General features: G+C 37.2%; 5 protein-coding genes across 5 annotated transcripts; 3 read left to right on the top strand and 2 right to left on the bottom strand.

Annotated features, from left to right (window-relative positions):
* The first annotated feature begins 438 nt into the window (after positions 1-438).
* Positions 439-9085, top strand: LOC145214329 (uncharacterized). Its single transcript, XM_080082840.1, has 11 exons — positions 439-615; positions 766-923; positions 1285-1410; positions 1496-1612; positions 1955-2068; positions 2249-2341; positions 2810-2938; positions 3201-3326; positions 3886-4105; positions 4610-4708; positions 8822-9085. The coding sequence occupies exons 1-10, from the start codon at positions 531-533 to the stop codon at positions 4675-4677; spliced, it is 1236 nt and encodes a 411-aa protein (XP_079938966.1). The 5' UTR covers positions 439-530; the 3' UTR covers positions 4678-4708; positions 8822-9085.
* LOC145214326 (uncharacterized) lies at positions 5116-11079 on the bottom strand. The gene is made up of 7 exons (XM_080082837.1): positions 10939-11079; positions 9884-10431; positions 9361-9529; positions 8858-9003; positions 7098-7322; positions 6417-6541; positions 5116-6176 (listed from the first exon to the last, which is right to left on the bottom strand). The coding sequence occupies exons 1-7, from the start codon at positions 11022-11024 to the stop codon at positions 5769-5771; spliced, it is 1707 nt and encodes a 568-aa protein (XP_079938963.1). The 5' UTR covers positions 11025-11079; the 3' UTR covers positions 5116-5768.
* Positions 11080-11130: 51 nt separating this feature from the next.
* Positions 11131-17566, top strand: LOC145214327 (F-box only protein 39-like). Its single transcript, XM_080082838.1, has 4 exons — positions 11131-14719; positions 15054-15159; positions 16486-16649; positions 17435-17566. The coding sequence occupies exons 1-4, from the start codon at positions 13685-13687 to the stop codon at positions 17564-17566; spliced, it is 1437 nt and encodes a 478-aa protein (XP_079938964.1). The 5' UTR covers positions 11131-13684.
* LOC145214333 (protein cereblon-like) lies at positions 17392-19356 on the bottom strand. Its single transcript, XM_080082843.1, has 3 exons — positions 19060-19356; positions 18689-18891; positions 17392-18320 (listed from the first exon to the last, which is right to left on the bottom strand). Exons 1-3 carry the CDS (start codon positions 19139-19141, stop codon positions 18105-18107), a joined length of 501 nt encoding a protein of 166 aa, XP_079938969.1. The 5' UTR covers positions 19142-19356; the 3' UTR covers positions 17392-18104.
* Positions 19357-19621: 265 nt separating this feature from the next.
* Positions 19622-22615, top strand: LOC145214328 (inhibitor of growth protein 3-like). Its single transcript, XM_080082839.1, has 5 exons — positions 19622-19800; positions 20134-20283; positions 20533-20706; positions 21030-21285; positions 21589-22615. The coding sequence occupies exons 1-5, from the start codon at positions 19708-19710 to the stop codon at positions 22191-22193; spliced, it is 1278 nt and encodes a 425-aa protein (XP_079938965.1). The 5' UTR covers positions 19622-19707; the 3' UTR covers positions 22194-22615.
* The last annotated feature ends 12 nt before the right edge of the window (positions 22616-22627 follow it).

Genomic DNA, 22627 nt, shown 5'->3' with positions numbered 1-22627 from the left:
CAGCACGTCAGGCAACAAAATGCGTAGTTGGTAGTTTGTACTTTGTAGCGACAGTTACATTTTGTACAGATAAAATGGTAAAGAAACTGATTGCCAGGGTTTTCTTTCGTGTTGTTTGATGCGTCTTGCAATTTTAGGAACAGATTATAAGCGCAAGCTCAGCCACAAAACTTTTAGCTGTAACGAATAAAATTTGTTGGCTGTAACGAAATCAGAGAAGAAATCCCCAAAACGCAAACTTCTGAATTTGTTTCTCTCAAAATCTTTTCACTATTTGTTGTTGAAGCCTTATCCCTTTCCATTAGTGACAAATTTGTGGTCCAACATCCTTTGCAACTATTCCTACATTTCCATCAACAAAAATTCACTCTGATTAAATATGTTGACCATAAAATTTACTCAATGCTTAGTGTATCCCAAAAGATTTGTTTTCTCCAAAACACCATTGGCCACTGTCTTAGCTGTCTGCATGTTTTCAGCAAAAAACGTTGTGGTTATTGTATTAGCCTTAATATTGCGAATTAAGCACTATGGAAGAAACCAAAATGTCTAAACCATTATCGCAACAGAAGATTGCAAGCCAATTACCAAGAGGAACAAGACTCGATTCCACTGGTTAGGTTTTAATTGCCAAACTTTGACCACTAAAACATTTGTAACCATTAACCAACCATCAAACACCAGATCTTAAATATACACTAAAATTATTCTTGTGCTTTGATTAAAAACTCTATAATTTTCTAATTCATTATTTTTTCCAAACAGGGTCTTGCTTGGAAGTGAAAGGGTCCCGAAATTTCTGCTCAAGACCAATCCGAATTACTACAGATGAGATGTTCAATGACATTGTTGAAAGGGGACTACGTTCTGATGGTTTGTCATCAAAACTAGGTGTAAAAAACAGCAGAGATTATATCTCCAAGGTAAAACTCACATACATTTTATGTGAATTTCAAGTATAAGTGTTGTAAATTGCACAATGATAACAAACTTTTAAAAACAATGTTGCCTTTGGTTTGACATAAATTTGACAATCTTTAGATTTGGGTAAAAACATAAATACCCAATTTCTTGTTCTGTTATGAATTGTGCCAAAAAATTTATTAAGTTTTATTTCATTTAATACTCTATAGCTTTTTGTGGTTTAGTAAATTTTTCTTCAATAAGCATAACCCAATACTATTTGGGTCTTACAGATACTGGCATTTACATCAGCCTTTACTTTTTCCTCCCACTATACCTTTTGTACTTGTCAAAGAAAATAATTTCAATGCTTCATTTTAGCTCATTGATGGGTTGTTTCAAAATGACTCACGCCATGACATGGTTATGGATCATTTTCATACACGAAGGCAACGAAGTTACTCCACAAAAACTATTTATTCAACTATGACTACTGATGAGCTAAAGGTACAAAAAATCTTGTGTCAATAAATGATTACATTTGTATTAGAAAAAGTATGAATTTTGTAAAATGCTAAAAATTGTCTTTCAGATAATAGCTGATGAATTAATTCCCTCAAGAACAGACAGTCAGATTAGAAGTTGCTTGTCAGAAATGTTTGCTAACCAACATGCCAAACTCGAAACCACTGTGCAAGTTTTGGAAAAGGCAAGTACAATTTTTGTTTGGAAAAACACTGCCTAATTTAAACATTCTCAGCCAAGACAACATTACCCACCTTTAGGAATTCCTAGATTTAGATTGACAGCCCCAAATTGATTATATATTATACTACATCATATGTTTGTTATTGGAAAAATTTTGTTTGAATAGGGTGGTGTAAAAACATATGAGAATTATAAAAGTGAGAATTGATGTAAAAATACTTCCCAAGCCCCAGCCTAAATCAATTAAATAATGTTTGCAATGTCACTGGACCAAACAAATTGGTTAGGGTACTCTGGTTAGAGTAAATGAAACAGTGTTGACTGACAAATAAGCTTTTTGCAGATGGTTGAAGTTTTTAACCAAGTCATTCCCCACTGTGAGATTCTTTATGGACACAATTTCCAGACAAGAGGATTTTTCATGGACACATTTTGTCAAATTAGCAATTACATTACGGTAAGTATTTAAAATAAATATGACAGTGACAAAATGTCTGTTTATTAGCAAGATTGACAGCTAGAAATTCTTAAATTTGGGAAACTTTTTGCCTGGTGTCAGTTTTTTTGTATTATATTAGTGCTGCAACATACCAAAATTTGCCAAACGAAACATGTTTTCTCAAATATTGCTTTTTAGCAACTGCTTCTTGAGGTAACAGGGGGTCAAGAACAGCATGAAGTCTATCAAGCAACCAGCAATCTTCAAACCTCTCACCATCTTGGCAAGGATGTAAGTACATTACAATAGTAAATTGTTAGAAGTAACATCATAAAGTTAAAGTTTCACACTAGATTGCTTGTCAGCTTTCTAGACTTAAATAAGAAAAAAGGCTACATTTTAGATGAGAGAGCAGCCAAACATGACATAAATTGGTGGAAAAATAATCCTAATAAGCAATCAAAAGTTGAACCATTTGTCCACGCAACAATGGCCTTATTATTCCACCACTAGATATCACAACTCAACGAAACTCAGTCCCGCATCAAAACGTAAAATAACATTAAGAAAATACGTACCAAAATGATTTATATATTTCAGTTACATTTTTATGACAAATTAACCTATTTATTGCAATTTGAATTACCATTGTATTATTGGCCTGAATCAATGCTAGAAATGAGCTCTTTTAAGTCTTTGGCTCAGTTTCAAGTCTGACAACCAAGTGTGTGTAACAGTAAATGTTTGTTATCTGCACAGGATGAAACTGCTGCTGAGATACTTCTGTCTGTCGGATCCACACTTCAGTCACTAACCAGTGAAACAGAAAAGAAAGTTCAACCTAACAAGATTAAACCGATCTCTCAACAAAAGGAAAAAAAGGCTGAGGTCTGTTTATATTTTGGAAGTTCTGAAAAGTAGTCAGTGGCCAAGTGAATGCCACAAATTATTTATTTGACCAATTTATGATTAGCATTACTGGTTACTGTCAATGGAGTTTTGTAACAGAACCGGCTGAAAAACATAATTTTTGTGATAGAACCGGCTGACAAAAAAATTGAATCTCACCTCTGAAACCTACATGAAATTTGTTGTTTGTAAATAGCATTTAAATACAAAACGTTAATTTTGTTGTTGTTTTGCTCTCCAGATTGATTCATCAAAAAAGGAATGGGTGACTGTGGGAATTGTGGATGATAGCATGCAAACCAAATACTTGCTTGTAAAAACTCCAAAAGAGATGGAAGGCTCGATAGATGCTGATAAATTACTTGAGGTACACTTTGTTCACATGGTAAAATAAATATATACATGTGTATAGCATAAAAAACTACATTTGACAATCAAACCAGCCAAAGCATCCTAGAAACTGTTTTGTTTTTTTTCCACTGTAAACATTTGAGTATCTTGTAAGAACAAAACTTAGTGGTTTGGAGTAAAATGTAAGTTTGATCTATAAAAAGGAAACTTAAAGGAAACAAAGTAAAAAAATCTTTGATCACCATTTAAACTGTCAGGATATGGTAGCATGTTTTGGCCAAGCATACTGGCGATAGGGTGTGTTTTATTCTTGTTCCAAAACAGCAAAACAGCAAATTCTCACAAAACAGACTAGCACAGTGGTTCTTAACCTTTATATTACCAGTAACCCAGCCTAGTCAAAAAAATATCCAACTATGGCGTTACAGAAGCATAACGTCACAAAACAAAACCCGAAAATGTATTGGCCCCCGCAAAGAAAAAGTCAAATTGGATTAACCCACTTGTTAAAAACCACTGATCTAGAAAATCCCTTTTTGAAGTTTTATGAAGTAACTGATCATTGTCTTTTGTAGATTATCAACAACCCGGACACAGTGATGTTTGAAAGCGAGGAAGACACTAACAGTTTTTTATCATCCCAAATCGACGAACCGCCAGGGGGCGCTGCGGAGTCGAGCGAAACAAATACAAATCAAACCACCAACATTGTGACGTCAGAATCTTATTTGTCGAGTGACAGCGACCGTGCTGTGACGACGTTAGAAATAACGCTGTCACCATCAACTCAACCAGGTGAGTCGAGATAGGTTACAATTTAACCGGAATTTTGCACACTTGGGATGGGCTGAGCCGAGGCAGAACCTGGGCACTGAGTACCAAGCATCGCTGTTTTGGATTCTCATTACTCGGTGCCCGGTTGCACTAACTGACCTGAGCATTGAATTGGTTTTCCTGCTAGCATACGAAACTAGTGTTCGAAAGGGTATCCAAGAACAAAAATGACTGTTTTTTTTTATCCGTGAGATGGAAAAACGCGTACTTCTGGGGCCTGTACAGCTTAACACCGCTGATAACGTAACGGACCTTGAAAAGCTACAAAACTAGCGTAGAATTCGAATGTTTGTATTGTAATGTCACAATGCACGGAACGTGCTCAGCCAAGCACCGAGCATTAACATCAGATGATCGGGTTTCGATAGTTTAGGACCATCCTTATTGCACATCCCGGTTGGGTTATGCGATTAACCGGAATGTATGTTTTTGTTTTTTCACAAAACATTGTTTTATATTCTGCAGACCTAGATGAAGAACATGACGAAAATGATCTCAATGACGCAGTTCCCCGAAAGAAAATGAAACATTGAAGCCAACTCGACGTCATATAGTCACGTGAATGTAAGTGTACGTCATTTATGCATGACCAACTAATGTTATTTACAACAGCTGCAAAGTCAGGTCGGGCTTTTGTCTTTAAGATTCTAAGTTAAGCTTAAACAAAACGGGCTTGATTCGAGTCTTACGTCACTTTCGGCTTCATTTTTGTCTTTCATCTTGATAAATCTAACTTTCAGGCCCATTTGAGCTTTAGTAAAAATCGGATTTAGGCTCTAATAGCGAGACCGTTTACATTAGGTTGGCAGCACACACGAATTTTACATATTTGCACAGGAGATTGAAGTGTGTTAAATTTTGACTAGTCTGAGGTGCTTGACGCATACACTTATGTAAGGCATAAAATCCTTATTCAAAACTGGTCGTTTTCCGAAAAAAACCCTTGTTCACAAACAGCCAACAAGTGGAAATTAAGGATTGCTTGAAGCTTGTATATTTGTGTTCGTGCGTAGAACGTTCGTAAAAAATAACAGAAAAAAAACGTAAAGCAACAATACAATATTAATAATAATATTTGCGAGGCGCACATGAAAAATATCCGGCTACACAGCACCATAAATAAACATTTATCCACGGGCGTAGCACCACGATGCTTCCGGCTATTATTTGTGAAAAGTATTGCACATTTGTGGTAATATCTTAGGGATACACAGAAATGGTATGTCCATTAAAGACGTGAAAGTAAAAGTATGCACTTTTTAAAAGATCTATTTATAAAGCTAAAATAAGTATTTTTGCCTACGTTTTTTTAAACTTAAAGTATGTATTTTTATTCATTTACATAAAAAGTTGAAGTATGTATTTCTTACCTATATTTTTTAAAATTGAATGTATTGTTTTAGGCAAAACTATGTAAGATTAAAAAAAGGTAATTGCCGAAGGAATTCTTTATACGCATTTGTTTTAAATAGAAACCAATACAAATAGGTTTTGCGTACTTTCACCGGTATGAACGCCATGTAATTAAAAACTCAAAAAGAAAATAAAAATATATATTTTTGGACTACTTTGTTATCATCATCTCTCATGTATCCCAAGTAAGTACTCGAAGGCCACGCGGCACTCATTGATTGGTCTCCTCGTCTGTCACGTGATTCGGCTCGGTGGTAATTGCGTTTCTTACATTCCCTGCATTAATGACGCTCTGCTCCGAATCGGAAACGATGACGGGGTCGATTGTGTCGTCACTAATGACGCTGCCCTCCTCGGATAATTCGGCGACACCGAGCTGCGACACAACCACGCCATCTAGCGGCTCGACGTCGTACACGGGAATATGTGATTTCTGTGGCTGATTGACAATGTCACAACGGTTGATGCAGGATTCGGGGATGCCTTTCAGCAAGTTGTCGACAGCTTCAACTCCTTGTATGAAGCAATGATCTAGATCTCCTACTTCGTATTTAAAGCCTCCAAATCTACCTCGGCTCCAAACGTCTTTGGACTTTAGCCATCCTAGGGCTTCGTCAATCTGAAATCAAATGTTGAACAAATGTAAATTTTCTACAAATGTTTAGCTCTTTGGTGTCCTTAGGTATTTTTAGAAGATATGCAGCCCAAAGCATTTCTTATTTTAACACCAAAAACCATGTTTTGTGTCTGCTCTTGCATAAAGCAGTTATTATCTCAATGCATATGGCTATACGAACTACCGTACAAAATTATGAAAAATATCAAAGTCAAAGCTTTCGGGTTCAAATCCCACCCTCACCTTTTCTGTGGATGCGATGGTTGGCAGCGGGTAACCGTGCGTCATTTCCGTCAAATGGATTGACACTATTTCGTCACTTTCCTGCAGCAAACCGACTGAACACGCCTCACGAATGACGTCATCAACTGCAAAAAGTTGCATAATGAACTAAAATAATCACCAAATCGCATTCCCTGATCGCCATGTAACCATAGGGCTGTTGATTCTAGTCCTGGGTCGATATTGTGTTTTCCAATAGCTATGAATCTTGCGTGCAGCGCAGGGTTTCAATTTGAAGTATTTTGAAACGGGATTACTCAAACAGTTTAAAGGGGAAAATCATTGAAGTGTTTCTTTACTTATACCAACTTGACAAAGTATTATTCTTCAGCTTTTTTTTCGGAATCTATAAATTACTTTAATTAACAACATTCAACAATTAAAATAAGGAAAATGCCTTTTATATGCCTGGTATAACTTTGTTGTGTCGCTGATTCATTCAATACACCAAGTTTCGATGGAACCGGATTAAACTAAGTTGAACCGGGTGGAACCGGATTTTACTATGGAAGCGGATTACACTAACAAACAAACAAATAACTGTACCAGCAAAGGTACAATAATACTATTTTAATGTTATACCGTTTTACCCATTTATATTGGAGGAAACTGAAAACTCAACAGTTGTAAGTTTATACGCACCAATAGTCGCTTCCGACACAGTCTTTAAAGGTCCTCCGCTCACTTCAACTAAAAGCGACCAATAGGGTCCCGGTTTTTCGGTTCCCGCGTCAGACGGCTGCTCCCCATTGGCCAATTTGATTGTCGAGAGTGTGACGTCACTCGCGGGAACGCTATCGGGGTCATGGGATGAAAAGATGACCGCACGGTGGAAGAGAGTACTCGACTCGGGGTAGTAAATACAGCCTGTCGGAAATTAAGCATTTGTTCAAATATAAATAGGTCGTACACAGAGTTGTAAATGGTGCCTAGGGTTCTTCATAAAACCGGCCTAATTCGGGCCTGATTCACATTCCGTGACAGCCATTTTTAAAATTATAAATTACTTAGCTGTAGCCAGTTGCTAGAGTAAACCTAATGCCCAAAAGCCTTGAAACGCCTTGTTTAGACCAGTGTCTTTTATTGTCCATTGTGTATGTGTTCTTAATTATATGTTTGTCAATCAAACTTTCGGGCCTAAACGGGCTTCTCAAACATGATTCGCGTTCGGGCCGGGCTTATGCTGTCGGGTTTAGGCCAGTTGTGGGCTCGAATTTCGGGCCCGCTTCCAACTCTGGTCGTCCGTCGTTTTTCAATTGCAAGAGCGTCTTGAATTACATTGAATAAGTGACGTAGTAAGGTGGTCATAAATCCAAAAAAAAATTTTCTTGCACATATGTTGTACCCAAGACGGATTTCGAAACCAACTTAAATTTGGTGTGCTGGATCCGCTACTGAGTGCTTTACCACCTAACGTGCTATTTTTTAGGACTCCATGACCCTCAAAATTTTACCAACGTAACACATCGATGCGTATTTTTTTTACAATGAAACTTATGTGTTATATTAAACAAATTAATCAAATAAAAATCATGCGCCATTTAAACTACACGTGGTCCTGGTATTTGTGCTTCGACTTTAGGCCTGTAACGCAAATCCGCCAAGCTGGCATTGGACTCCAGTCCTTGGGTTTGGCTATTTTTTCGCGGATTTTAATTCTGTATCAGTGTATCAGGTAGGTACGATATTTTCAAGACACGCTTTATCGCACAAGTAAGCATGTAAGGTCTGTTTCGTATTGTCTTCACGCCAATTGCCGACCTGGTGTACAGTGTTTCGTATTCATAGAGACTGACAGCCATTACACAGTTTCTTTAACTTAGTGGTTTCCAACCGGGGAGAAATTCTAGTTTCTTAATCAACATTTAAGCTCTGGGAAAATGACCTGTCAAGTTGATAAAAGACCCAATTTTAACTAATCTTTATATGGTTTAGCACAGGGGCCGGCAATCCCTGGCACGCCAACCGATTTGCGTGTATATTGAGGTAACAATTTAACCTGTTACACTGCTTGTTTATAGTTTTTATCATGTCATTGTCAAAATTCAGCCTTACATGCACAAAACAGTCTGCTTTCTCTTTTTTATGGATATCTGCTGGCACGAAGCACTGTTATTTAGAAAAACATTGGCACGCGAGGCCATTGACACATGGAAATAACAAGTAAATTGACACGGGTCGACTAAAAGGTTGCCGACCCCTGGTTTAGCATCTACTATGTAGTATAGGCCCTACTAGGGAGGAATGAAAATAATTTGAACCGCTAAGAGAAAAATTCGTCAAAATAGGTTGGGAAGCACTGTTTTAAATAGAACCAAATGAACCACTATACATATTTTGGGCCAACATCAAAATGTTGTTCACAGTTTCCACCGAGTTCAAAAACCGGAAATATGACGTACCTGTGACGTCACTGTGACGGCTGACCCCCCTCAATCCGAGACAAACGACGAAGAGTGACGAATTGACCATGTTTTCACACAAATCACTGCGGCCGGCCAAATCGAGCAGTGACGTCATCGGCATTGTGCTGACGAGCTGCTTGTATCTGTGACGTCATAATCAAGTACAATTGTTGGTTTGTTTGTTTTTTGATCAATGTACTTGTAATACACAAGCGTTGTGTAAAATGCTTTTTTTTGCTTTACTAAAGGTTTTACTAAGGTTTAGATCTAACATAGGTAGGTAAAGGCCGAAGTAAATAAGGCATTCGCTATATCTGCAAAATGAATTTCTTATGTTAACATCTACGCTATATTCAAAGCCACCCTGAGATTTCTTGTCCAAATAAGTAAAATATGAGATTATAAAATGCCATATTTTTAAGTGGTTTAAATAACCAAAATTTACAAAACAAATCCTGAATTTCAATCCTTTATAAATTTCTACAAAACCTCAGACTTACGTGATTTCCATTCCAGCTTTTGTCACCAACTTTTTGTTTTCAATATCGAGTTGAGAAATTTCGTTCTTAAACCTCACATTACTCTTGGGCAAAGTTTTGGCCAGACTTCTCCACAGACCGATCATGCCCCCCTTACTTGGATACATCGTCGTCGCCTCGACCCCCCAACCTGTGTGACGTCACAAAATGATAAATTTTAACTGTGAGTTGTAAAGAAAAGTCCAAGGTCTACAATATAGACACAAACACAATATAAAGGTATTAGAAATGTACTGTATTTTTGTAGATAAGGAAATACGGTTTTTAAACTGACAATTTATTGTTGTTAAGCTCTCAGAGAGCATTAAAATTAAACTTTGTATAAACTGTACTATAAAATATCATACAATCCAATCGAAATGTGGTATGCACCCTTTTGCGAGCCAACAAATATTCCTCAGCACGCGCGAACACACACAGAGAAACTCAAATAGATTTGCGGTAAAATATGACACCTATGTTCGAAAGAATAGAAAATACTCACCCGGATCTTTCTGCTCGTCGGCGAAAACACGCGAAACGTCATCGCCTATGACGGAAGGCGCGATTTTGTAATCCACCCAATCATAACGCAGTTTTCCAGTGGGGTAGGCCCACGCTTTGAAAATATACGGACGAAAGAACAGGTTGCATAGGGTTTCCCCCCATTCCGATACCAGGTGCTCGTCGAGATTTGTGACGTCATCTCGGGGTGGCGCATCCATCCGCTCCAAGCGGGCTTTGATAAGATCCAACAAACAGGCTTGCTTTTCAGCCGGCGGAAGACCACAGAGGTTGTTCTGCACAGGGTATTTGACTAATCTTTCACGCAGGTAGACGAAGTTGTTCCTCTCACGCCTTTTCATGATCCTGTCGCTGCCTTCATTGTACAGGGAATCGATAACACGGTCGAAGTAGTCATAGTGACTAACCAAAGTCTTGTAGCCGTGGTCGAATCGAAACCCTTCAGCCGTTTTGACAGAGCCAGCCAAACCGCCGGGGTATTTTTCAGCGTCCAAAAGGAGCCAATTTTCGTATCCGTACTGCTTAAGCCTGAATAGACGGAACTTGGTAAACTGGCGTTTGCTTTATGACGTCACACACGGCGTGCTCGCGAGGCCACGTTGTGTTTCCGTCACGCACGGGTGCACACATCCAAGCATGAAAATTCAATGAAATCTGACGCAAGGGCCACAATGGGTTGGCACAAACACAATCTTATAAGACAAGCACGAATTCACTTGACTTAGTTTGAGTTCAAAGCTTGTTACACAATAAGCGCTGGTTTGCAAACGTGCTTGATATGCCAGGTTAGCATTATGGTAGGTTCTACCATTTGTCACTGCGTTATATGATGCACATTGAGCTTATATTTCACTAAATGGTGTATCTTTAATGCTAGCAGCTGGGTGCATTTGTCTTGTATCAGTTTTATATGAAGACTAATGCCAATTTAAACACATACACAACAATATTTGATAACGACCATATAAAACATGTTTAATGCCACACAAACTTCAACTAGATTAAATCAAATCACATAATAAAGTTATTGTTTACCTGTGGGCAGCGCCTAGACCGGTTGGGCCTCCGCCAATTATTACTACATCAACAGAAGCTGCTTGGCCTTCCAGAGCGTTTCCCATGTTGAAATAACAAAAAAAAACAACGCCTACGACTCTGTTACAACAGAAAATGACAACTTCAAATCAACAACAGTACTTATAAAGCCATGCATTGGCCACAAAACGTTGATAAACAAAGCAACATTGCCAGCAGCAAAGTTTTGTTTTGGCATCAGCTTTGATTTTAGTCTATTTCAGTAGAATTAGTTGTCAACTGTATTGAGTCATACACTTCCCGTTTCGAACGAAGCGGTTGAGCATCTGTTGATGTTTTATACACTTCAACAGTTGTATCAGACTAAACATTGCAGAATCATTAATTTTTGCTGTAAACTGTTGTCAAACTTTTTCCTATCCTATATAACTAACACCAGTAACTTACAAGTATAAAAGTTAAGGCGACTGTATGCAAATAACTGCCTTGACTCATGTTGTCTTAGTCAACACCTTTCATTTAAGTATTTAACTAGCAAACTTTTAAAACAAGTAAATACTTTGTTAAATAACCTATTCAAAACCTGCTCAATTGGCATCAAAAACCATAGACTTTTTTACAGCAAATGCTACTGACAAGGCAGCAACTGTAAGGTGATTATTGCCGTAACAAAAGGCTCAATTACGTTGAAAAGCTCCTAGCCGCGCTTCGCTACATCCCAGTAAACAAATATTTAACCTGCCTACCCTGCCTGTAAAAGTCTAACTGGCCAAGCCTACATACAGTGTACACCTAACCCAGTGCACTGTTTTCCCATAGAGTTTACAGTTACGCCGTTTCCTGAGCTAATACTGCTTACGAACGCATTGTAAGCATGAAAATAGCAACCTGCCAACCGAACTAACATATGCCACGCTAGCCGATGACGTATGTAGCCTACTTCTGTCTGTTTGACTTGGATGTGACTATAGGGGAAATCCAACGTGCCTATCTGGAATTCCGCAGTGTTGACTTTATCTGTTGGTCAAACTGCTAAGCATATAGGTATGAAGAAAGTGCCCTAGTATAGTGCTGTAAAATGAACTTAATACCTTCTGTACAACCTTTGGTTTGATTTTGTCATCGTTTTTAAAGTCAGTAAACCGCACCAAAACAAGTTTGGCATGAGTCAAACGTACCTATGCGTTTACAACAAACTATATGTAACGTCCTTTTTTGCTCACAAAATAGCAAAATAACCTGCGGTTCACGACTTTTGTTTGGTTACACACCCTTTCAAAATCCAAACCTATGTACACTACCCAATTGGTCTTTTAGTTACAAACCACGGACAGTCCTCTAATTTGCGAATGTTAACCGGACCTAGAGGTCATATACATACTAATAACCTCAGGCGATTTGCTGTATATCTGGCGCCTGTTCTATCTAAAACGTATTGCGTCTTGTGGAACAACTGCTGTGTGTTAATATTCCATAATATAACTGGTTATCAATAGCCATTGTTTCGCAACAAAGGCCCGATTTGTTTCAATCCATCATTGCAATAGTTGGGTGCTTCCTGTAGTTTACCGGTGCCTTACGTATTATATACAGCGGCTGTAGGAGGCATACATGTAGGTCCTACTAGTAGACCTAGCTGGAGGCCAGTCGCGGCCGTTCCATTTTTCCACCTTATAGCATTTTGTATATCGGTTGCAACAAATAAATTAAAAATCGATTGTGCCGTATATTCCTTCAACAAACAATTTTAACTGCATCTGGTTTTACTGACATCTGGTCATTTTGATCATTTATTGCCTGTCCTGAAATAAAAACTGGAATGTTTATGATACTTAACCAAGGAGCCTATGGCACAAATCAACCAACATTACGCCCAGAGTCAAAGCTTTTTACTGGGTTGACTGGAACGTTATAACATTCGCTTTATAGCTTTTCTGTCCTTGTCCTTGCAGCTTTAATTATATTGGTTTACTTTGTTTGACAACAAACTGGTAATAAAGGAAAGGAACAATCAACAAGGAAGCTGTTGAATTCTGTTGACAACAGTGTGTTTAAATTGACCCATAATATTATCGCCTAAAACTCCATCGCCTTATCTGTAGGCTTGGTGATCTTTTATATTTGTAATAAATCAATACGGCTTAACACCTTGGTGCTACCGTTTACATATTGAATTAAGTTTCGGCTGTAACAAACCTTATTACAAAATCCTTTCTGCAAAAATTGCAATGTTACAGACAGCCTACAAAACTACTGTTGAGCTGCTGAGCAACGATCGTAAACTTGTAAATCCGACTCACATATGAATTTGCCTCAGGGTAAAAAATACACGTAATCAAAGAACACCGTTTCGCTCTCGTTCATACGCCCATTGAAAACCTTCACCTGACACACAGCAATCAAACGTATGCAATATGACGCAACAATTTGAGCTCGTGTTTACGTCACAATGGTAATATACTTAATGTGACATCACTTACTATGAAATTTGTAAAAATTGTCACTACAGCTTCGTTTGTCGTACATCGCGCAAAAACACGGCATCGACGTGTTGCTTAAAAGCGCGTTTTCACAACAAACCACCCACAAATGTGAAAATGAGCTACAACCAAACTTACTTTCGGTCATAAGTTATTATTTGCTGAAACATAATTCAAGTTTGTGAAGTAACATAGCGTTTAGTGACGTCACAGTTATAACAATACACCGGGTAAATCAGGCAGTGAAAACAGACGTCAAAAGTACAATGAGTTTGTTGGCCAGCGAAGATCTTGCTGAAGGAACCCACAATGTGAAGCAAGGTCTTCCTGATTTATTACGTAACACTCACGATGTGACGTCACAATGGATGGAGGAAAACACGACAAAGGAAGAAACGGAATTAAACGACTGGGCAAATTTGCCGCACGTGGTTTTGGAAAACGTCTTCGAACAGTTAAACGAAGTTAGCTTGCTCAGAGCACAGTTTGTTTGTAAACGCTGGTATGACGTCATACGACACAGCGCCTCCTTGTGGCGAGATAAGTCGTTCCGTTTTTCCGGCCGCGACCCTAGAGACCTTACACATGGTCCGTATAAGTACGCAAGCAGTTTTACTAGAACGTTCGGACGATACTTAGAACGGGTCGAATTCAAGCTGTTTAGTCCAGTGACATCCAGTGTGTGCAAAAAGTTCCAGAAATGCGTAAAAATCTGTTTAAACAGCTTGATAAAGACCAAAGCACACTTAAAAGACTTCTCTATGCCAGCGCTGCAGCTTGATCGTTCACAATGGATGCTGTACAGAGAAGACATGTGTTCTGCTTTGGCTCGATTCTTCTGTAAAAGCCAGCACACCTTTGAACGCGTTGACTTTCCTGGGACTAGAGCCAATTTCGACGACGGGTATAAGATACTTTATGCACTGGGCTACAATACAGGCCGAACAGTAACACATCTTGATATAACTGACATGATGATTAGTCGGCGTCCAATGTTTGACATTCCACAGTTTGTAGAATGTTTTAAGCACTTTCGATGCCTTCAAGAGCTTGAGTTGAACTACAGTTACATATCGGAGGATTTGCTTGAAGTTTTAGCCGCGAACTTGCAAGAAAATTCACTTCAAGTGCTCAGCACCAGTGTGACCCAACATGACCCCCACAATCAAGTTATTTGGGGTCACTCGTGGGCTGCGCTGGCCAATCGCTGCCGGGATCTTAAGGTGGAATTCTACTTTCAAAGGGTCATGACATATGAGCAGCACTTTCGTATCCTTCTGCCACAGATACCGTTATCTGAGGTAGGTTATTGTTCAGATATTTTTTTTATTCTCAGTAGTGATTTTCCTGAAACATTCAAGAAAGAGATACAAAAAATTTGGAAACACATCTTTTTGTATGGTAATTTCAAGCAATCGATTACAGTTTTGTCAAAATATTACGTCACTACATACAACGTCATATTCCAGTTTTTGTTTTAAATGTTTCGAAAACAAATAAATTTATCAATGTTACATAGCAAATTTACAAGCACATTCTGATTTTATCTCAATACGTTGATTTTCAAGTACGTACAGCACACCTATGCTATGAAACTTTATGTTGTGGTTTAACGCACTTATGTTGTGTCTTCAGGCTTCGTTCGACGGTTGCTATTTCGCCGACCGTGATTGGCAGATTCGTCCAACCATCGCGAGCATTCTACCACGATTCCAATCAACGCTGGAACGATTAATCATAGGTCAGTTTTTCATGTAATCTGTTTCTTTAGGTCAAATGTATTATGCCAATAATATTGGCCCAATAATAAACCTTACCACCACTATAGTCAGGGTTGCCATCGACTTGAAACCAAAAATAAGACAACTAGAAAATTAAATTTTCATACGAAACGAAACAAACGTTTTTGAACAAATCTATGCATTTTTACGAGCCATGACATATCACATTATTTTTGGCCAGAAACAATCTGTTCCAGCAACTCCTTGTTTGTAGAAAATACTTCGTGCTTCTCACGACAGCTCAGGTCTAGATTTACTTTTACTTGTAGCAGGAATTTGCCTTGTGATTGTTGAAAATAAGACAAAAGAAGGACTCAAGTCAAAAATAAGGACATTTCTTAGAAATAAGGACACTGAACATTTCCAAGACACAGCCCTTCAAAATAAGGACAACTCTTAGAAATAAGGACGGTATGTCAACCCTGACTATAGTGTATTGTATGCAATGGACACGGTTGTAGCTACTAAGTTAACACAAATATTGCACGTTATTGTGGACGTTTTCAATTACCAATGCCTTTTTAACCAATATGTGTTGTTGGCAAAGTGAATAAAATATAAGCGAAATAACTGCCCCTGGATGCAAAAAAGCTGGGTTGTAAAAAAATTTTCTGTAGAAGTCTTTATTGTGTAGTGCTTCTGAGGTTATAATGTGCTGTTGAAAATGGTCCTTTCGAATTAGGCACTGACTAGAATTGACGTAATTTATACTATAACGTTGAAAAACTATCATCAAACGGTTGCAAAACTACTAAACTTACGTCATAAAGCACAACATTATCACATGATTGGCTTCGATTAAAATGCGTAATTTGTAGCGCGCAGTGCTATAAGCGCCCCAAATAAGGCAAATACTTTTAAATTCCACCATTAACACCTACACCTTGGAATGTTGTAGCCTGCGATTATCTCCGTTACATACTCAGCTACAGCTTTCAGTACACTTCAGTCAGTCTGTAATTTTGATTAAGCAATGTAACAAATGTACCGATTTCGCTGGTATTATGGCACCCTCAGTTCTAAACAAGAATTACAACACAGACTCATCCAAGTGTGCTGAAAGCCTCAGTTGAATATGGTTAATTATGCGCAACTGGAATTGTCTGTATTTGAACGCACTTGGTTTTGGACGATTTCTGTATGACAGTTTAACTCCGTAACAGTTGGCAACCAAAAATCATTAAAAATAGAAAATGGAAGCTCAAGTGTTAAGAGTAATAAAAACTCATGAATACATTAGTGCCTTCTTTATTATTACATTCAGTTCTATTTCTTTCTTGTTCTAGAACTTCCCGACACGCGCGAAGTTTTCGAAACCGAACTTTTATCTCTTCTGTCTCTGTGCCCGCACTTGTGGTATTTTAAGATGAGCGCTTACACAAGCACAAGATTTCTGGACAAACTTCTGGAAGCTGTAAGCGAAAAGCGATGTAACTTATCCGTCATAAAGGTAACAAAAAATTCGGCCTACTGCTAAAATAGAGCTGTCATTAACGGGGCAAAAACACTATGGGGTGTGGATAAATGGTTGGGGCTCTAGTTGTATCCTAGTCAGTAACCCCTGTATTCTTCAAGCACAGAAACAAGGGAAAATCCCTTATTACACGCCTGTTTTTGTGTAGAATTTATGCTTCAAAGTCAACCTTGTAACAATTAAAGCTACGCGTTGTTTTGTACACTCGCTTGTCACAATGCGTCAAAACGTGCCTTTGAATTAAATTTTTAATTGCGAAATATATGACGTAATAACTGCATGTTAGGTCTGCTACTGTTAGATTAGTAGTTGAACCATACAGAGTTGTTGGCATTCATTTCGGCGTAACACTGCTAAAAATGTCTTGTTAGTTGGCAAAAAAACAGGGCCGAGGCAACCAAAAACTCCACGGAACTGATAATGAAACAAACACAGTTATCTTGCTGTTTGGCAAAACCACTGTTTGTCTGGTAGAAAAACTTATATTTCATGTCAAAAGCTTATAGAAATTCGCGTGGTGTTATAAATGATTCAGTTGATTCGGTCGAATTGAGTGGGTAAAACTGCCGAATATTCGGTTTCGGCCGAACCAAAATTGAGCCGATTCCGTATATCTCTAGAGTTCCAGCAGGTTTATTTGCTTTTACTTACAAGTTGGAACCGATTACAACTATAAATTTAACCAGCACCCACTTACGTTAAAAGACTGTTACTGTGATTCCTGTCTTAAATTTTTATTAGAAAATTCAATGCTTTGTTAGGTCCGAATATACGTCCGGGATTACGACACTGATCACGAAGAAATCGACTTAGAAAGAATTTACACCAAATACCGTGACCTCATCACGAATGACCTCATCGACTATTACGCAACATGCTGTGTTTCAATGTGACATCACAGGTCTTGAGATGGAAAATATGATGCTTCGATTCTCCGAAAAAAGAAGACTCTGTTGTTTTTGCCACTGTGCTAAATGATTAAGTGTGCAATACAAGACAAGTGCTTAAACGACTATGACAATGTTTGAACGCAATACGAATATTTTAACAATGGATACAGTAATAGGAAACGACAAACGTTGCAGCGCTTTTCACTATTTCATTGCAGTGATTTGATTAAGATATTTCACAATCCACTTTACATGCCTCCCTTTAAAAAACAATGCATAATATACTATTTGAGTCATTTTTTTCCGCTTGGTGTAAGACAGCATGGCAACACAATTGCACTAAAACAATCACCAACATCAAAAACGTTGCGTTAAACTTTGTCACCCCACATCCACACCCCTTAACACCAAGCTGCTTCAAATACACAGCACAGTTATTCATTAAATCAGTGCTTAGCAAGACACTACTTTTCTCTGAGATTCAGAAAACTGACAACTATTTGATTTGTCTTTAACCATAAGGGATATTTAAGCTTTTGTTTCAGCTCTTATAAGACTTGGGCACAAGCAAAAGTGAATCAGACTCTTTTTCTTCAAGTAATTTGTCAATTATTAAAGCGACAAAGGTGTCATCTTCTGAGTGAAGCAAATGGTTGAAGAGGATCGGTTGAAATTTCCAACCCAGATGTTGTTTACACCTTGGACACACAGATATGCGCCAAGCATAAGATGGAAACCAAGTAGCTTCTGAATGGGCCTAAAAACAAACAATTTTAGGTTTGTTGTTGGTGTGATCACGTCTTAATAAGTTATCTATAAAGACACAATCATAAGCTAAATTGTACAGGTTTAAATCATAGTACGCCAGGCCTATTGAAGGCATTATACCAATTCAAGCTGGTCTCTCAAGCATTTCAACATGTACAATTCCCATAGTACATGTTCCATTCACATTTAACTATATGACCAAATGTATGAAAACATGAACACCTTCTTAATAACAACATGGCATGTCATGGAGTAATATTTAGACACATATTTTTTACAGTATCGTATGGGCAGACTTTAAAATACAACTATATATACTTCATATTTATAAGGCAAATGAATGCAACAATTACTTACATTTTCCAATGCATAAATATTAGCTGACTTGGCTGTGATGAGATTAAACTCAGATTTCTGAGGGTTGACAAATCGTTGAATGTTTGTGTAAGGTTGCCCCAAGATTGTTTTATTCCATCGCTCAATAGCAAGGGTGCTGGGATAATACTTTAGTTGATCTGCAGTTAGTATTGTCTCACCACATTGTCGGCAAAGCATTCCACCTGCAACAGAACAAGTATGAAAAACAGCACTGCAAGTTTGGCTTAACATATGTGTGCATATTTAAGGGAATTTCCAAATCCAAACAGTTGCTTGTTAGTCTAAAAAATGAAATAAATCTGATAATTTGTTTCCTTTATTTAATCTAATCAAAGCTTCAAAGTTCAAACCTTGTTTATCAGTGCTATGGCCATCGGTTGGTTTGAATAAAAACACGACTGCCGAAATGGAAATAAAGCAGAAGAAATTCATGCCTTCTGTGAAGCCCAAATCGCTTATGTGTCAATCAAAACATGAGAAAAAGTCTTATCATTGCAATCAAGGCGGGGAACCCCCGTATCAAACTTTGAACGAAAAGTAAACTTGGCTTTTAAACTTAATGCGCAACTATAAAATAATTATTAATAATAATATTTTTCCATGAAAACGCATTTTCTATCAAACCAATATTTTCAAACAATTTGCTTTTTTTGTTTTTGTTTGAGCGATAAACATTGGGCGACAAGCGACATTTTATTTAGCAAAATTACGTAAGCACTTGAAGTGCACATATTTAAATATTTAAGTTTTTAGCAAAATACAGTCAGTTAAAAAAACATTTAAAAATTAAATTTACAAATATATTTGCACAAAGATTAAGATAAATACAAAAGTATTTACAAAAAAGCCTTTTAATAAAGTACTTGTTCCTCTGTCAGTTCCTTAAATTGAAGTATTTCATTGGTCATGCTTCACTTCATTCTTGTTGGGAAACTGGAGGGAGTGTTGTTTTTTTTCGGTTGTAAGAATTTGTTAAACTTTACCTTATAGCAGCCAAAATGTTGTACTTGGAAGATTATTTGGAGTTGATAGAACACCTTCCGTCAGATTTAAGCGAAAGATTGACTGATATGAGGGAAATGGATTTACAGGTAAATTAGTGTTTGTGGTTTATATTTTTTATTTTAAAAAGTAAATTAAAGTAATACATGCGCTTGGAGCATTTTAAATACTTTTGGTATGTGACATGAGGTCCTACACATTTTTTCATGCCAATTTAAAAAAACAAAATTATGGGCTGTTTATGACTAAAGGACATTTAAATTGCAGAATTATTTTTCTTTTTAATAATTTATAATTGTTTCCCAAAAAAATAAAAAGGTTATGTAATTTCTTTGAAATATTTTTATATTTAAAAGTTTATTTTTTGTCACATAACTTTTTTTGTCATTCTGAAGTGTAACATCTTTTAAAAAAATCCACAGGTCCAAAACACAATGGATAGTTTAAAAGATCGAGCCGGAAAGTTATTTCAAAAATGCAGCATCAAAAAAGCAAAAATCCCTGGTGCAGATGAGGCATATGAAGAAATCAAAAAAGAATATTATAAAGTGTTGGAAGAAGCAGATGAAAAGGTTCAACTGCCTGCATAGAAAAACATTCGGCTATCTCTTTCACTTTTTGTGACTCTTCCATTTTTTTGAGAAACAAGAAATTATTATTAGTTACTTTTTTATCAGCCAGTGTTTGTTACCAAAAAAATTACAAAAAAAAATATTTTTAAAAAAATAGTGTATTCGGAAACTGAAGTTTTTTTGGAAAAATTACACATTGCTTTATTTTAGAAATAAACTCTGTCACTAACCTTTTTCTTGACCGTACAGGTCCAGTTAGCCAACCAAATTTATGACTTGGTTGATCGCCATCTTCGCAAACTTGATCAGGAATTGTCTAAATTTAAAATGGAACTTGAAGCCGACAATGCTGGGATCACAGAAATTCTTGAACAACGATCGCTAGAACTTGACTCAAACAATCAACAAAGGGTAGCAGGATTTGTAAGTGTAATACTATGTCATGTTTGTTTAAAATTAAATCCTCTGTTTAAACCTTAGATTCAGACCGTTTGTTTGTTTATAAAAATAAAAATATCATTTGTTTGTCAGATTTGGAAGTATTTTATGTGTTTAACTCTGTTTATTATTTTTATTTTTTTTTTATTTTTTACCGTATATATACATTTTGTAAAAATTATTTGAATGACTATGGAATGTATCAAACCTTTTGATAAAATGGTAATGTTTGCAACAAAGCTCACTTCATCGACTTTTGTCTTCATCTAAAAGGCCTTTTTGAAACATTAACAATTTGCTGATTTTAGCCACACAAAGAAAAACGTCAGCATTCACACCATGTTCACCAATCAGCATCTGCCCCATCACTGGTTTCTATGGTAACAAGCAATGGAGATGGCCCTCCTGACAAGAAGACAAGAATTGATTTGCATTCAGAGTCAGATTTGCTGAGTCACTTGCAGTCAGAAAGCCCAGGGTTGTACCCAGAACTACAAGAGACAGGAATAAGAAGCCTGTTAGATGAAGCGCTTCAAGGCCGCGCTAATGTAGAAGTAACAGATGGTAAGTTCATACCTAATGTAAACTTTATTCTTAAAGTTTGCTAAAGCACGGTTTCAACAATTGTAACAATTCTGCTCGACTAATTTGACGACAATTGTGTACCTCAATGATGTTAAAAATAGTTTGTTAAGTTTTTCAAGTCCTGGTGATTTTGTAGTAAAATATTTCATTGAAAATGTAGTCAGTAATGCAACAAAAGACAATTGTGGGGCTTCAAGATGCACATAAACTGCTTTGCCTTATTTTATCCAGTCTAGTCTATAACTTACAAAACTATGTGTTTACTATGTGAATTTTATTTAGTGTCAGATGTAAAGTCTCAAGATATATCCCTGGCATCCATATCCACACAAGACCCTCGCATTCAGCTTTCAAGCCAGCCTAGTCGTAGAACTTCAGCCAACAAAACTGACCAAGGGCGACCTATGGAATCTGTTAGCCGTTTCAATGAGTTTGAAGGCTTAAGTGTCGATACATTAGACACAAGTGGCGAAATAGTCAGTGATTCAAGCATTGGGTCAGCAGCCGGCATCACTGTTCATCGACCATCAAGGACTAAGAAGCAGACCTCAAAGGCTGCGGCATGGGTACAAGAGCGCATGAAGCAAGCAGAAGCTCGTCATGAACAAAGGAAAAAGGAACATCACACTGGTGAAAGTTCACTCGAGCAGCCAAGGGTTGAAGTAGTAGGCGAGGGAGCATCAGTTGAATGGACTTATGATCCTAATGAGCCAAGATACTGTGTTTGTAACCATGTATCTTATGGCGAGATGGTAGGCTGTGACAATGATAAATGCCCAATTGAATGGTTTCACTATGGTTGTGTTGGGCTGGTTGAAGCGCCTAAAGGAAAGTGGTATTGTCCGCAGTGCACACAGACTATGAAGCGAAGAAACAAGGCTCGATAAGACTTATAAGCTGTCATTTTAATGTCTTTTTCTGTAGGCCGTATCATAACTGCTTAACAGTATATGGTTTTAAACTCAAAGTTCTATGCATTATCATTTTGCCAACTTTGTCTTTTGAAAAGCTTTCAAATGATTTGTCAGTTTAGCATGATGTTTTTTTATTTCAAATTATAAAGTGTATTATTCAATTTCATTAAAACTTGTGTTACAATGTATAATGCTATAAAAACATAGTCTATAAGCTTGCCTGAAATATTGTCTGTTAAATAGGCTGAATTTTATTGAGTGATTATTAGTGTACTGATTTAAATTTAGCATAATTGTCACAGTAATAGTACCATTATCACCTTTTCACATTTGTATCACAAAAACATATTATGTGTGTTGCTTGATTGCCGATTTACATTTTTTTGCATTAACAGGTACTTAAGGTT

This window comes from Phallusia mammillata, chromosome 2, assembly GCF_965637545.1.
Source record: "Phallusia mammillata chromosome 2, kaPhaMamm4.hap1.1, whole genome shotgun sequence".
NCBI classification, from domain to species: Eukaryota; Metazoa; Chordata; class Ascidiacea; order Phlebobranchia; family Ascidiidae; genus Phallusia; species Phallusia mammillata.
Note: the sequence above shows the minus strand (reverse complement) of the source record. Positions and strands in the feature narration are given on the sequence as shown.